The sequence below is a fragment of the Gallinula chloropus genome (genome assembly GCF_964237585.1).
Source record: "Gallinula chloropus genome assembly, chromosome: 1".
Lineage (NCBI taxonomy): Eukaryota > Metazoa > Chordata > Aves > Gruiformes > Rallidae > Gallinula > Gallinula chloropus.
Window position 1 is genome coordinate 29,691,446 of NC_140085.1, and position 13,997 is coordinate 29,705,442.

Consider the following 13,997-nt stretch of genomic DNA (forward strand, 5'->3'; position numbering starts at 1 on the left):
ACACTGTAGCAGCCTCCTCTTTCTTGCCAAATTGGAGTAGAATGACTTCAGCAGGACGGATGAAGCAGCTTTCTCAGTACTTAGGCACCTCTTCCAGTGAGGTTTGGATGCCCCTGGGCATGAAAGGATTCTGAGAATTTAGCTAAATGCTCACAGTAGCCGCAAGGTAATATTTAGGAATGCATCCTTCTATCCTTGCATCCTTCTGTGGCTCTGGGCTTCAGTTTTTTCCTCAATTTCCTAGACTCACAGAATGATTTGTGTTGGAAGGGACCTCAAAGACCATCTAGTTCCAATCCCCTGCCATGGGCAGGGACACCCTCCACTAGACCAGGTTGCCCAAAGCCCCATCCAGCCTGGCCTTGAACACTGCCAGGGAGGGGGAAGACACAGCTTCTCTGAGCAATCTGTGCCAGGTCCTCACCACCCTCACAATAAAGATTTCTTCATAATATCTACTAGAAATTTACCCCCTCAGATTTTTATTTTCAGGTGCCTTTCATGATGCATCAACCTTCTCTATTTACAGTGCTGAAATGCCCCTGAAATCCGGGATTTGAATAGTTGATGGGGCTTTCCAGCTATGCAGGGAAGTTTGGGAGAAAGTCTGGGATTGTAGGTAGTTCCATCCATTTAAAGAAAATCCTAATAAAATGTGTTAGTTTTGCAGTAATATTTTAATACCTTACTGAGGTGAGTCCTAAAACATAATGTGATGTATATCAATGTCATTAACCTTAGAAATGGAAGTAGTAAAAGTTTCTTTAGGCATCAGAGCTAGATTGCTTGTAATCTAGGTGTAGGCAATAAGGCCTGTATTTCAGATATACAGTCTGTATTAAGTCCCAAGCCTTTTCCAGTGATACTGAAGTTACTATGGGTGTGTTGTAGAAGGATTTTTCAGCCTTTTTTGATAAGATCCATATGTCTTCTTGTGCTGATATGGATCCCTATGTAGTGAGTGATAACGTCCTGAAAACAGGTTTGTCTTCACCCACACTTTGCAGGTAGCCTGAATGCTGGACATAAGGGCCACAGCCTGAAAGCAGTGTGTGCAGAAGGAAGATGAAAGGAAAGAAAGGTGGAAGGAAATTACTTACCAGCCACCAGCTTTCTCCTTCAGTCACAAATTCTTTGAGTCCAAGTACTAAGGTGTTTCCCTTGTCTGACTTTTGGTGTCATGGCTCTCTGGCAGACAGCAGTGGAGGAAAAAGAGATTACCAAATACTACCTGTAATACTCAAAGAGCACAGCTGTAGTGCTTGAAGACGGGGCAGGAAGCACAGCTCCTTTGAACAGTTTAGTGTGTGCTTACTTGCATAATCACATTGCTTCTTTACCTCTGTTCCTGCAAGGCTGAGCTGGGACCTAATGTTCTGGTATCAAAGCAGTTCTTGCTGTGTGGTAAAATTTGTTAGCAAAGAGCCTCATCACCATCTGATGCAAGTGGAACTTTTGCTGTGCCCTCACTGACCAATTCTTAGCGTAGCCTGACGCGGAATTATTCCATTACCCACAAATGTGTGATAAAGAAAATGAGCCGAGTGGTAATTTTCATGTGAGGCGACCTAAATTAACGTCCTGAATCCAGTGGTTACTCAAACCTTTGCAGACAGGAGCCTGAGAAAGAGAGAGGGGACAGTGGAGCTGCAGTTAACTCTTTGGTGTGCAGTCAGCTCTTTGGCTTTGCTCTGCACTGAAGCCTGGTGGAAAGTATTGATCGCATAGCAGTGGTGACACTGAAAGCGAAAGTTGGAGAGAGAACAGTGGATGGTAGCTAAATAGAAAACTCCAGTTTCATAGAAATCCAAGTTTTGTTTTGCTTTCTGATGTGAGATTAATTCTCCTGTCAAAGAAGGAAAGACATCTGGAGTTCCATGTTAAAAATGGGAATGAATCCTCTGGTATTTGCTCCAGTCCCTCCGTGTCAGCTGTGATCTGACCTTGCAAGGTTTCTGTTTCACAGGCTGTGTTCTAGAGATACTCGTGGAGTGCCTGAGCCCTGCCTAGCAGACCTGAACTCTGCCTGCCAAACTTGGAAGAGTCCTGAGAAACTCTGCAGGATGGCGCTCAGCAATCCTGCAGTGTCTTGTTAGGGTGGAGGACTGAGAACCACACAGGATTCACCTGGAGCCTGGCAGTCTTGTAGGAAGGAGAGCAATGCCTGATAGTGCTTCCAGCTTACACACCTTTTGTTGGGTCGTTTATTCCATTCATGGTGCTGGTGTAAGAGCAAAAGCACTCGTTTGCTGGTATGAGCTTGCTCTTTGCTGGGAGAGTGTGGTGGTACAGTCATGGCAGCACATCTTCCTTAATGCAGGCAGTTCTTCAGTGGGGGGGGAAAGAAGTGAAGCTTCTCACTCCCTGTTTCCTTCAGAGATCTTGATAAAGTCAATGGCTGCAAGTTGGAGCACAGGAAGTTCCGCACCAACATGCGGAAGAACTTTTTCACAGTGAGGGTGACAGAGCCCTGGGACAGGCTGCCCAGGGAGGTGGTGGAGTCTCCATCTCTGGAGATATTCAAGACCTGTCTGGATGCCTATCTGAGTGATATGTCCTAGGGAGCTGCTTTGGCAGGGGGTTGGACCCGATGATCTCTCGAGGTCCCTTCCAACCCCTATGATTCTATGATTCTTGTGGGAGAGCAGGTGTCAGCTTTGTAAATGCAACTGATCTACATGTATGCCAGTTTACCTTCCCTGAGGTAATGCAGTGGCCTGCGAAGGTTTCAAGTGGGCCTCAAAGCTTTTTGTTCTAACTGTTTATATCTGATATACACACATACCATGTGGTAGTCTCTGTGCATGTATAAAGACACATGTCTGTGTGTATATATATGTTTTTCTTCAAGGTGACTTTGTTTAATACTGTCATGTACTGGAGTGTCTCCAAAGGACCTACTTCAACACTTGGAGCAGAACAGGAATGGCTGACTGGACCCAGAAGGCCCCTACTTCTGAGTTTTTCCCTTCCTAGGTCCCTTTCTGGTCACTGGATTGGTGTGGCACAGACAGACAGACACCTACAGGTGCACCCTGTTCTGGAGAGCCAGGTGCCTCGCTCTTACCCCAAGCTCTCTTGCGGGGCTGGGGGGAAACCTGGCGAGGCTCAAGTGCTCCTCGGCTGGCCTGGGTCCGTGTGTTCCCAGAACAGTGCTTGCGTGAGGAGTGTGCTCTCTCTGTTTCCACTGGGAAGCTGGCTGCAGCCTGTTTACATACTTTAGCTTACATGATGTGGCTAAAAACAGATAACCCAGGAAAACAGCGTCCTAATTCCTAGGTTGTAGCTATTCTGTTTGGTCTCCTGTTGTCCCCATAAATCTCACTTTCTTGACAATAGTCCCACTCCAAGAGGAAACTCGCTGACTCAGAGACTCTCCTGGGACATGGACACTGGCATAACCTCGGGCTGGGGAAGGGCTAGAGTACAGCCTGTTGACTTCTAGGGATAGATACTAACTAGAAGACTCATGTTAACAACCGGGGAACGGTCACCTCCTCTAGCTGCTGTTACAGCATAACTGAGCATCCAGAGGTTCACCTTCAGGAGATGACGCTGAGCTCGGAGTCTCAGTGGCAGTGCTGGTGTATGGGCAGTGTCTGGGCACGAGCACTTCGCCTTAAATAATGTTGCTTCCTTTCACAGTGGCTCTATTTAACTGTTCAAGGTGGTGGTGATTTATTCTGTGATAAAACTGATGGGCTATTTCTTAATCTGAGTAACTGTCTGTCGCTGAATTTTGGATTGTAAAAGAGCTTGCAAAATGTTGTTCCCAGTTAGAGTGGTTTTCTTTAAGATACACTATGTCAGTAATTCCACTTTGCCATGTCAGTGAGTCACCGCTGTGCAACCACACCACATTAACAGGAAGCACACAAGTTTCAGTTCACCTGATGTGACAGTTCGCGAGACACAGTTGGACATATGTAGGTCACTACATGAAGTGTCAGTGTCTCACAATGTGTGTGTGATTTTACACACTGAATTAAAGGAACTGGCCGCCTGGTGGAAGGGTTAATCATGGTGCCTGTAGTGCGCTGACAGGGTCTGAATTACATTTTCTCCCAGCTGTGTGAGCTTAAGTGATGGTTTCTGTCACTAAGTCTTACTAAAACTTGTATTTGTGCTTTACTGATGTCGGCCCCAGCTGCCTGCAGAGGCAGGACCACCAGACTAACACCTATTGTGCTTCCTTCCATTGGCACCAGGGTGGCTTTTTGTCTGTTTCTTTTCAGATGAATTACTGAATCCTCCTGGCACTGCAGCAAGTTACAACTTGAGTGGTCCTGGAGCAGCAGTGGTAATGTCAGTAGTACCTGTATAATGTCTCAGTGTGCCTCTGGATGTTTTTTGCTTGGAGCTCCTCTACATCAGTATTTCTGAGAGCAGAATATATAGTTATTTAAACCAAGGGGTTTTGTTTTAATCTTGAATGTAATTTAAAATTGAGAACACAATGAATTGTTAGTTCACTTCCACTTAGATTAACTTTTATGATAACAAATACCAATATTATGAAGTTTATTATATAGCATCTCACACTTAGGAGACACAGATGTTATCTAACAGATCTGAGTGAAGGTCAGGAAAAAAGATATTTGATGAAATATCAGATGTATAAGCAAAAGTGTTACTGTCAGAGGAAATGTGTTACTCACTGTGTAACAAAAGTGTTACTGTCAGGGGATGTAGGTGAATTGCACATCCTCTGCAAAAAGCCTGAGTCAGCAGTGTCTGTACTGAGGTCTAACACAAGAGTCTTTTCCAAAGCCACCTAATTCTCCCAGGCTAAGCAATTTTTAAAATAATAATAATACTTCCAAAACATTCACAGTGTCTTAACACCAAACCTATTGTAGAAAAAAAGCAAAAATAAAACAGTGAGATGCTGTATGTCCTCTCCCAATATCTGCACTCATATGATGTTCTCCACAGAGAATTAATTCCTTCTGCCATTCCTAATGATCGTGCCCAGAAGACACTTGCCTCTGCACTAGGTTGTTTCCATAATGAATGTCTGAATTACTGAAAAGCTTATTTTCAAGTTTGGTAAAGAAAAATCAGCTTCCATTGCTGGGCCGAGACCTGGCGGAAATAAGGCTGAAATAAGGCTTGAGCTGAAACATGTCTGTTTTAATGGTTTCAAGCTTGAAAGCCTCAGCAAAAGCAGAGAGCAGTGGAGATAAAACACGATGAACTGGCTAACGAATGAGCTGGAACAGAGTGAAGGGGATGAGCATGACCTGGAAGTTGAGGATGTCTCCAGACCCATTGCCTGTTCAGTTTTAGATGCTGTGACCTGTGGTCCATTTGTGCAGATGTTTAAGGGGGGAGAATTTCATCACCAGGTAAAAGACAAGATGGTCAATATACCGGCTCACTCTTCCACATGCCTGCTCCTGACAAAGTTTCTAGCCCGGTGTCTGATCATAGAATCACAGAATTGTAGGGGTTGGAAGGGACCTCGAGAGATCATCGGGTCCAACCCCCCTGCCAAAGCAGCTCCCTAGGACATATCACTCAGATAGGCATCCAGATGGGTCTTGAATATCTCCAGTGAAGGAGACTCCACCACCTCCCTGGGCAGCCTGTCCCAGGGCTCTGTCACCCTCACTGTGAAAAAGTTCTTCTGCATGTTGGTGCGGAACTTCCTGTGCTCCAACTTGCAGCCATTGCCCCTTGTCCTGTCCCCACAGACCACTGAAAAGGGGCTGGCCGATTCCCCCTGCATCCCCTGCTTAAGATAATTATAGACTTTAATTAGGTCCCCCCTTAGTCTGAAGACGTTTCCAATAATGCAATATAAACAATAAATATACATTTTCAGTCTAGCTGACTGAAAATGTATCATGGCTCAAGGCAATTCCTGCCTGCAAGCACGCTGGCGAAGGTACGCAGCGGATGAACATCACGCTGGTGATGGTACGCAACGGATGAACATTGAAGTACAGTATTGGTTATTCACCTGTGGCCTCGTTCAAAGTAAGAAGGAAGTGTCTGTGGCTTTTGAGGCAGATGTGATGTAGGGTTCCAGTCCTCCTCATAAAATCCTGTCTTCAATATGGGTCAATAAGTCATTGTCGAGAATGTTCAACCGCTATGGTTTCTTAATGAAGTAGGGAAACTCCATGTAATTATATTTTAAGAATTTATTGCTGAGGTCAGTGGTAGGATAGACGTTTAACTTGTGGGATGGCACTGGGAAGAAAATACAATCTGAGAACGATTTCAGAATTATTTTTTAATTAATTAGACTGAAAAAAATGCAGAGGGTACTTTACACAAGCTCAGAGGTCTTTGGTAGCTTTTAATTAAAATACAAGCATAGCAGATGTGTTTTCTTTTAAGACTTCTATATTTTAAACAACATTACTGTCTTTAAACATTAAAAATAACATTAAAGAGAAAAAGTTATAAAATTAAAAAGGAAAATTCATTTTTCTCCTTTTCTTCTTCCTCCCCTGAGCTTGGAGAAGTCTTATTTTGTTTTGTTTGATTGGTTTTTGTTTTTTCTATTTTTCCCCCTCCCACCCAAGAGTACATTGTTTTTTCAAGAAAACCTTGGGACTATCACGTATCACAAGACATCAGCAGTTTAGGCTCAAGAGAAACTACTGGTTCCCATACCACTTACTGGAACACTTGACAATGTTAACGTAGGACAAAATTGGTGAGAAAAGCCACTCTTTTAAGACACGTTCTTCAGACATGTTTTTTCCGCTTCATTCTTTCTCCCCAAAGTAAGACCCACCAGTGATGATTTCAGCCAGGGTACCTCATTTTAAAATAAATGCAGTTTTCCTTCCACTGATCTCTTCTGCCTGCTCTGCAGTTCAGATCAGCCTGTTTGGGGAGGGCTGTCTAGCCTGAGATTCACTTTCCGTGCTGGCTCAAGCCGTTATTTTTCGAAGGTTTATTGTATTTCTTCCCCAGACAAGAAAAAAGATTAATTCTTCCTCAACGACAGCTGAAAAGCCTCCAATTTCTTCCTTCCACTCTGGACTTCAGCTGAGGAGTGGAGCAAGACCCAGTGGTAGGGAGGGTTTTCAGCCCCATCTTTCCGTCAGATTCAATGCCAGCTGTATGTCTCCCATCCAGTGTGTGGTGAGCTAGTCAGAAGAGGTGACAGCAGCCACCTGTCACATCGTTGTTCACAGAATCACAAGGTTGGAAAAGACCTTTAAGATCATCAAGTCCAACTGTTCCTGACCTATGCTAAACCATATCCCTAAGAACCTCATCTACTCTTTTTTTAAACACATCCAGGGATGGTGACTCAACCACCTCCCTGGGCAGCCTGTTCCAGGCCCATCATTCAGTACAATCTCGTACCAAAAATAGCAAACCCTAAGAACGGGAGCCATATCTCCTCTTCTAAAGAAATTCCCTTGACATGTTACAGGGAATAACTGCAGTCATGGCTGTGGCTGCACCACAGCTCAGTGGTACATCCAGGACCAGCAGCCATCTGATGGAAGGTGGATGAGAAGAGGTATGGAGTGGACTGATGTTATATTCCGCTAGCATTGGTGTCCAGCAAGACTTGGAACATTCATTTTTTGGCCTGGACTATACTTACAGCCAGCTGCAGGGATGGAAGATGGGTTGTTATAACTCACAACTGCAAACAAAAGGCTAAATAACGTGAAAAACTTAGAAATGTCATAAAAAGGGAATGTGTAAAATTAACAAACTTACAATGAGGATTTTGGCATTTCAGTGTCATCCCAGAGGCAGGGACATAAAGTGAGATCAAGAGTTTTTAAAATATCAAGAGGAGGGTATCATGGCACAGCCGAAAGTAGTATGACTGAGAAAGGGGGCTAACAACATAGATGGGAGAAAGAGACCCTTACCAAGTCTAACATAATGTTTTCTATGAAAACAGGTATGTCCCACTGTATAGTTTACAATACCAGAGAAGACAGGGAGAAGATATCCTGCAATTACCTCACAAAGGAGGGAAGAAGAGAGATTCAGCACCTAATTCTTCATCCCTTTGCCTGATGTTTAGATATCCATCAGGAAGCTGTGGGAAGTTTGGGACCAAGGTGGGGTCCTTGCAGTGGTTTCAACAGATGCAAGTGGCGCAGCACCTGCTTACCACCTGCTGACCCTTTCCATGGGATCGGAGCTACAATAAGAGGTCAGGTAAGATGGATCCGTGGCTGGCAAGAATAAGTGATCAAAGGGATGGAGAGGTGGGATCCAGAATGGCGAGAGAACAGGGAGTCTGGACCAGAAGGTCTGAGATCTCCCCTTGGGGAGGGTCTGAATGCCTTTTCATGGCTTTAGTTCCAGTGTTGGGACTTCTGCTGGTGAAGATGTGTGAGAAATCTCAGTTAGAAACAGACTTGAGTTGTCAGACTGTGTTTAGCACCTGTAGACTTGTTTCTGGGATTGCACTTCAGGGGAAGCCAATCCTCCAAAACAGCCTCTTGGTCTGAATTTCTCCCAGTTTGGTGTTTAATGTCTGTCTTTTGGCTGAATATAACCCAGCCTCCCTCCTTCTCATTAACCTGCAGCTCCGTGGAGCCTATTAACCTGACATACGAAAAATATATGGGAAAGTGTTTATAAATACCTTCTTGAGTAGCTTTATGGTACATTGGGGTATGAACGAGGCTGTGGACAGTCTGGGTCCAGAGTTGCTTTCTGCTACTTGCTGTAGTCAGGAGGCTGTTGGAGGCTGGGAATGGGTGGGATACCCTGAGAGGGCACAGAAAGGGAGGTGGTCCTTATGGCTCCAGGTGAGAGACTGCAGCTTCAAGGCCACAGAGCTTTGCAGAGCTGATGTGGCAGTTATCTAAGGTAAACTGATGGAGAGATGAATTCGTGCTGTGGATGCATCAAGGGAGGCTAGAGTGTAAATCTGATGACAGTCAGCCTGTAACTGCTTCCTTTCAGGTGCAAGCAAAAGAGCTGGACATTTCACCTCATGAGGTAAAGCTGATTATGGCTCTTACCCTGAGAGCCTCAGCCGTGAGGCTTGACCCCAGGGATGCCCCTGCTCACTCTCAGAGTCAGAGCTGGAGCCATGGTTGTCCAAGGTCAGTCTCCTTGCATTTGTCACCTGCATGCCCTGTGGGCATTGGACAAGTAGGAGTTTGCATTTATACCAGTTCTGTGTCCTTGTGCATTACCATCTCATCTGAGTTACAAATTACTCTTGAGAGAGAGTACAGTTTCCCTTTAGCACCCTGCACAATATTTCAGGCTGAAGGTGTAGCCCTGCCTTTGTGTTAGCTCAACAGGGTCAGGAACGTGGAAATCATCTGCATGAGTCCGTGCTTGACCACAGCTCTACTCATCACACCTGGTTCCAGCCTGAAAAAAAGGTAATTTTTTGGTAAAGGGGTATCTGGGGATCAGGGGTGTGATAAATGCAGTGTTGGTCTCTCAGAGAGAGAGATCTGTGTGATCCTGACACCAGTGTGACACTGTGTGGGAAAGGGTATTTGCAGGGTAGGAAGTGTAGGTGGTCAGTGCTGTAGGTCTGGTGCAGTCTGACCACTTGTGTCTGTCAGTCAGCACGAGCACAGCGCCAGGCTTTTACCAGAGATGACCAACAAAAATTAACAGAAATTGTGTTTTCTGCCATCAAATTGCCAATCCAATTAGTTAGCGTGTTACACCCAGGAGGGAACACACACACCCATAAACTTCTCAAATATTTGTATGCAAAAAGAATTCAGGATTTCTTCCCTGTTGAAAGCCCCTGCTTTGCCCCACATTAAAATTTGGTTCATTTTATAAGAAACTAAAGACTACAATGGCCTTAAAGTTGTATTTGTGGGTTTTGTAGTGGTTAGGTAGTTCTCAGAAGAGGATACTGGAAAGTAAGAGACTTGCTGATGTCATTTTTAATTCACCACTAACACACACACAAAAAAAAAGCAGCTGAGAGAGATGTTGGTGGCCCTATATAAGGTGCACCTCACCTCCTGCAGAGCACATCAAGAATCACAGCAAAGGTAAGGCTTGCAGCCTTTGTGCCTCTCTCACTTTGCCTTGCCCACTCTCCCTGATGCTAACGCTACGCTCTCTCAGCAGCGCCGGGTGCAGCAGCTGCAATCTGCTGGGACAGACGACTTTGGATCGTGAACCGTGTCCTCCCTGAAGACCATGACCACAAACTTCTCAGGATGGGTCATCTTCTGCTGCTGTTGCTGTCTCCCTCTTCTCACCAGCTCTATGCCTCCAAAAGGGGCAGGATTGGCTTCTACTGCCCTTCATGCCTGCAGGCTCAGGAAAATCAACTTCCAGCAGCCTTACATCAGGAATCGCACTTACACCTTGGCTAAAATGGTACAGTAACCCATGTATCCTTCATGGCAGGATCTGAGGACCTCCTCCTCTGCCAGTCACCTGCCTTCTCACCATCATTCCTCTCTTTCTCATGCCTTTCTCCAGAAAAAAAAAACCATGTGTTTGCAGTAAGGAGGAGTGTGGGCATGTGGAGCAGGTCTGTTGCCCACTGCTGTGTATCTGGGGGAAGCTGCCACCTCTCCTCTTCCAGCTCCTGAGGGAAAGGCAGCCCCTGGCACAGCACAGCTCCTTCTCTTGAGTGGCTGCTGCTAGACTGGGACAACTGTGAAACACGAGCTTAAATGTCTCTGTTTGCCCAGTCGGTTTGGAGCTGAGTCTCTCTGTGATTCCAGCCATGGCTGGGCAACTCCCCAGGCATCTCACAGTGCTTAGCTTGGGCAGGTCTGACAGCAGCTCTTACCATGAGTACGTCCCCCTGATGCACAGCGTGGAGGGCTGCAGCACCTCCCAGCAGCGCTGCGGGCCGCTGTGAGGTCGGCCACCTGCGGCATCTGGTTTAGTCATCGTTACCACTACGACATCTGACCTTTAGGAGGGGGATAGGAATTCAGACTTCAGATTATTTAGGTTTTGGTGGTACTGATCTTGAATCTCACCCAGTTAAGGGGAGAAATAGTCACAATGTCCAAGCTTATATACCTGTAACAGGCTGACTGTGGTGTCCATTCCCTCATTTCACCTCCATTATTACTGATGAAACCCTTAATTATTAATTTTTAGATAAGCTTCCCATTCCCACCTGATGTTTCTTTTTTCCCCTCTCAGGCCAGGGTCTCGGACCAGGACACTGACAACAGGCTCATTGGGCAGCAGCTTTATATTAATGTCAAGGTAAGTCTCAAACCAGGAACCTGCTTTTTACATCCTTCTGCAGCACTTGTTGATCTCTTGCCATGATTTAACATCACCTTGTGCTTGCATACATAGGAAAACAACCGCTGCTACATGATGAAGAGAATTGTGGAGATTATAGTGAGGGATGTCCTTCTCACCAAGGCCAAGGACCAGTACCCGTACGTGGAGGAGGTGGCACAGTTCTTGGCTTCCCTGACCTCGGAGCTGAGCAGATGTGTGAGTAGTGTTGAGGTTTTTTCCTTTCTCATGACTCTCATTGCTCCTGAATCTGAGAATGCTGTGAACAGTGGCAAAAGGCAGTGATATGAAAGGAAACCTCAGATCAAAGATATCAAACTCGAGGTTGACAGAAAGGTGTGAGAAAGAAAACAAAAAAGCACACTGTTGCATACAGCTGCCAATGTTTTGTCTGGATTTGTTCTTTTTTTAGAAATTCTTAGGACACAGAGAGCACATTGAAAAGAACCTGGAAGAAATGAAGAGCAAAATGATAAAGGTACATTTTTTTCCCCCAACATTTAAAAACCCTACACAATTCCAACCCCCAGTCTTTAAGTGGGATTAAGGCTGAACTAATTATGAAACAAACTCTGGTGATTATTTAGAAAGTGAAGCCTGCAGGGGCATTAAAGAGGGGATTAGTGATGTTTCCACTTCCAACCCTCCTTCACTTGTCCTGTTAACTCTCTGCTGTGTTATGATAATGCTAGACTGGATGTGAATAAGCTAGTTTATATCTTAGGGTGTAATGACTCTAATAGATCTACCTGAGAGAATAAGGAGAGTTAATTCTCAATGTAGTTTCTGTGACAAACCTAATTTCTATTTTCTGAGAAATAACGAGATAGTAAAACTTGTATTCTGCTCTTTTCTAGTTGGGAGAAAATGGAAAGACTAAAGCCATCGGAGAGCTGGATTTACTGTTTGACTACATAGAAAATGCCTGTACTGATGCCCCAAAGAAGGGAGGGAACAGGAAGAAAAACTGAAAGAATTACAGATCAGGCTGGAGGAGATGTCTCCAAAAAACTCTTGCTATAACTCAGATCGATTGACTATTGCAGAACAACCCCCCCTAAGACACAGTATATTTTTTACCTGTTCCAAAAAAAAGTGAACTAGGTAGGCACATACAGGGATGTATTGCTGTGGCCTTCAAAAATGAAAACTCCAGGGCAGTGTTTGCAGCTCTATTTCAACACAGGGCATTAATTGTATTCAAAGGCACACTCCTGGTCTCCTCATCTCCACTGGAATAAGGCAACTGCTTCTTTATTTTATAGGCTGAGATATGTAACTCAGCTTTGATGGAGGTAGGCAGTGATACGTAGCCAGGACGTTTTGAACCTTTTACTTGGAATCTCTCTTGCATATGTTGCCCCCTTCTGACCTTTACCTGAAAAGTTGGTATTTCAGACTGACTCAGGGATTATTTTTATCGTTCATATTTAAATGGTAACTTATTTAAAAATAATAATTATACAGTACTTTTATTTTATTTATATAGATTAATTGACAAACATCCAAGGAAATGTATTTATGAGCTGTACTAGAGGCTTTTAAGTGAATTATACAATTAAAAGCGCTGTGTGATATTTATATGCAAGTGGCTTGTTTTATAAATGCTTACTCTTTAATTTATTACAATAAATATTTTGGTCCTAAAATATTGCTATTTACAGACCTTTTCTCTTTTACTCATACATAAGGGAGATGACACATACTGTGCCGGTGGGGTTGCTGGGCCAATGACTTGGTTTGGAGACATGCTTCTTCACCATAAAGCTGATTTCAGCTTTGATGCAACTTATCACAGGCCAGGGCTTAGCGGGGAGTGTGTGGGCCAGCCTTTCTTGCAGGGAGTGGTGGGAAAAATAGCATCCCTCCTGGGAGTCATGGAGTTGGTTCATTGATTCTGCCTCAAAATGTCCCATAGACAAGATGCCATCTTGAATAGCTGTCCTTCCTGGATCAGATGAGATGGAGCCAAGCAGTCAGGCAGCAGCTGCTAAGAGAAAACACAGAAAATGCCATGTTCTCATTGTCCCATAGGATGCTGAGCTGCAGCATCAGGGATTTGAGAGCACTTCAGAAGAAAAGTGCTTGGTGCCTACTCTCAATGCAGTCTCCCTCACATAAAAAAAACCCCAAAGAGCAGTTTAATCCATCACTATCAGCAATGTCCCCTGGGCAAAGACAGAGGAATCACTCTGGTTCGGCCAGAGCTATTGATGGCTGGACTGAGGTTAAAGAGATAAAAATCATCCAAATAGTGAGAAAGCCAGAGGAAATATATAATAGTGGATTGACAGCAACTGGTGAAGACTTTGAGCAAGGTGTTTCTTCTATTCATCAGGACAAAAGGCATCCTCAAATAAAAGACTCGGGGTGGTAGTGGAGATGAGGAGGGTGAGGTTTTGCAAACACAGCTTATCAGGCCCATTCATATGGAAAATATTGCTAAAGGGTATCTAGAAGACACCTGATAAATAGATACTGTAGTATGGGGAAAATATTGGCAGGAAATCTACTTCGATCTACATTTGGAGCTTCATCACTTAAATTCAAAGAGAAATTAAAGTTAGTCCAAAAATAGTCTCAATATGTGTTCCATCAGCTGTTGAAGTTAGATGGCATTGAAGAGGGATTAAACTGTCCCATGTTGCTCCTGAACCAGAGATCAGTGTTCATCCATACTTAATTTGAACAAGGTTTTATGTGAACTGAAATTACTACACTTTCTTGTGAGACCTCACATACTAGACTGGCATGCAATCCATCTGGGTGATGGATGCCCGTTACCTGTCAAACTA

The 13,997-nt window shown here is 44.4% G+C and overlaps 1 protein-coding gene across 1 annotated transcript; it reads left to right on the plus strand.

Moving 5' to 3' along the window:
• Nucleotides 1-5,849: 5,849 nt before the first annotated feature.
• IL22 (interleukin 22) lies at nucleotides 5,850-12,173 on the plus strand (the record flags this gene model as incomplete). Its single annotated transcript, XM_084278787.1, has 9 exons — nucleotides 5,850-5,982; nucleotides 7,403-7,492; nucleotides 8,015-8,151; nucleotides 8,908-9,050; nucleotides 10,116-10,308; nucleotides 11,095-11,160; nucleotides 11,257-11,400; nucleotides 11,615-11,680; nucleotides 12,060-12,173. 9 exons carry the CDS (start codon nucleotides 5,850-5,852, stop codon nucleotides 12,171-12,173), a joined length of 1,086 nt encoding a protein of 361 aa, XP_084134913.1.
• Nucleotides 12,174-13,997: the final 1,824 nt, after the last annotated feature.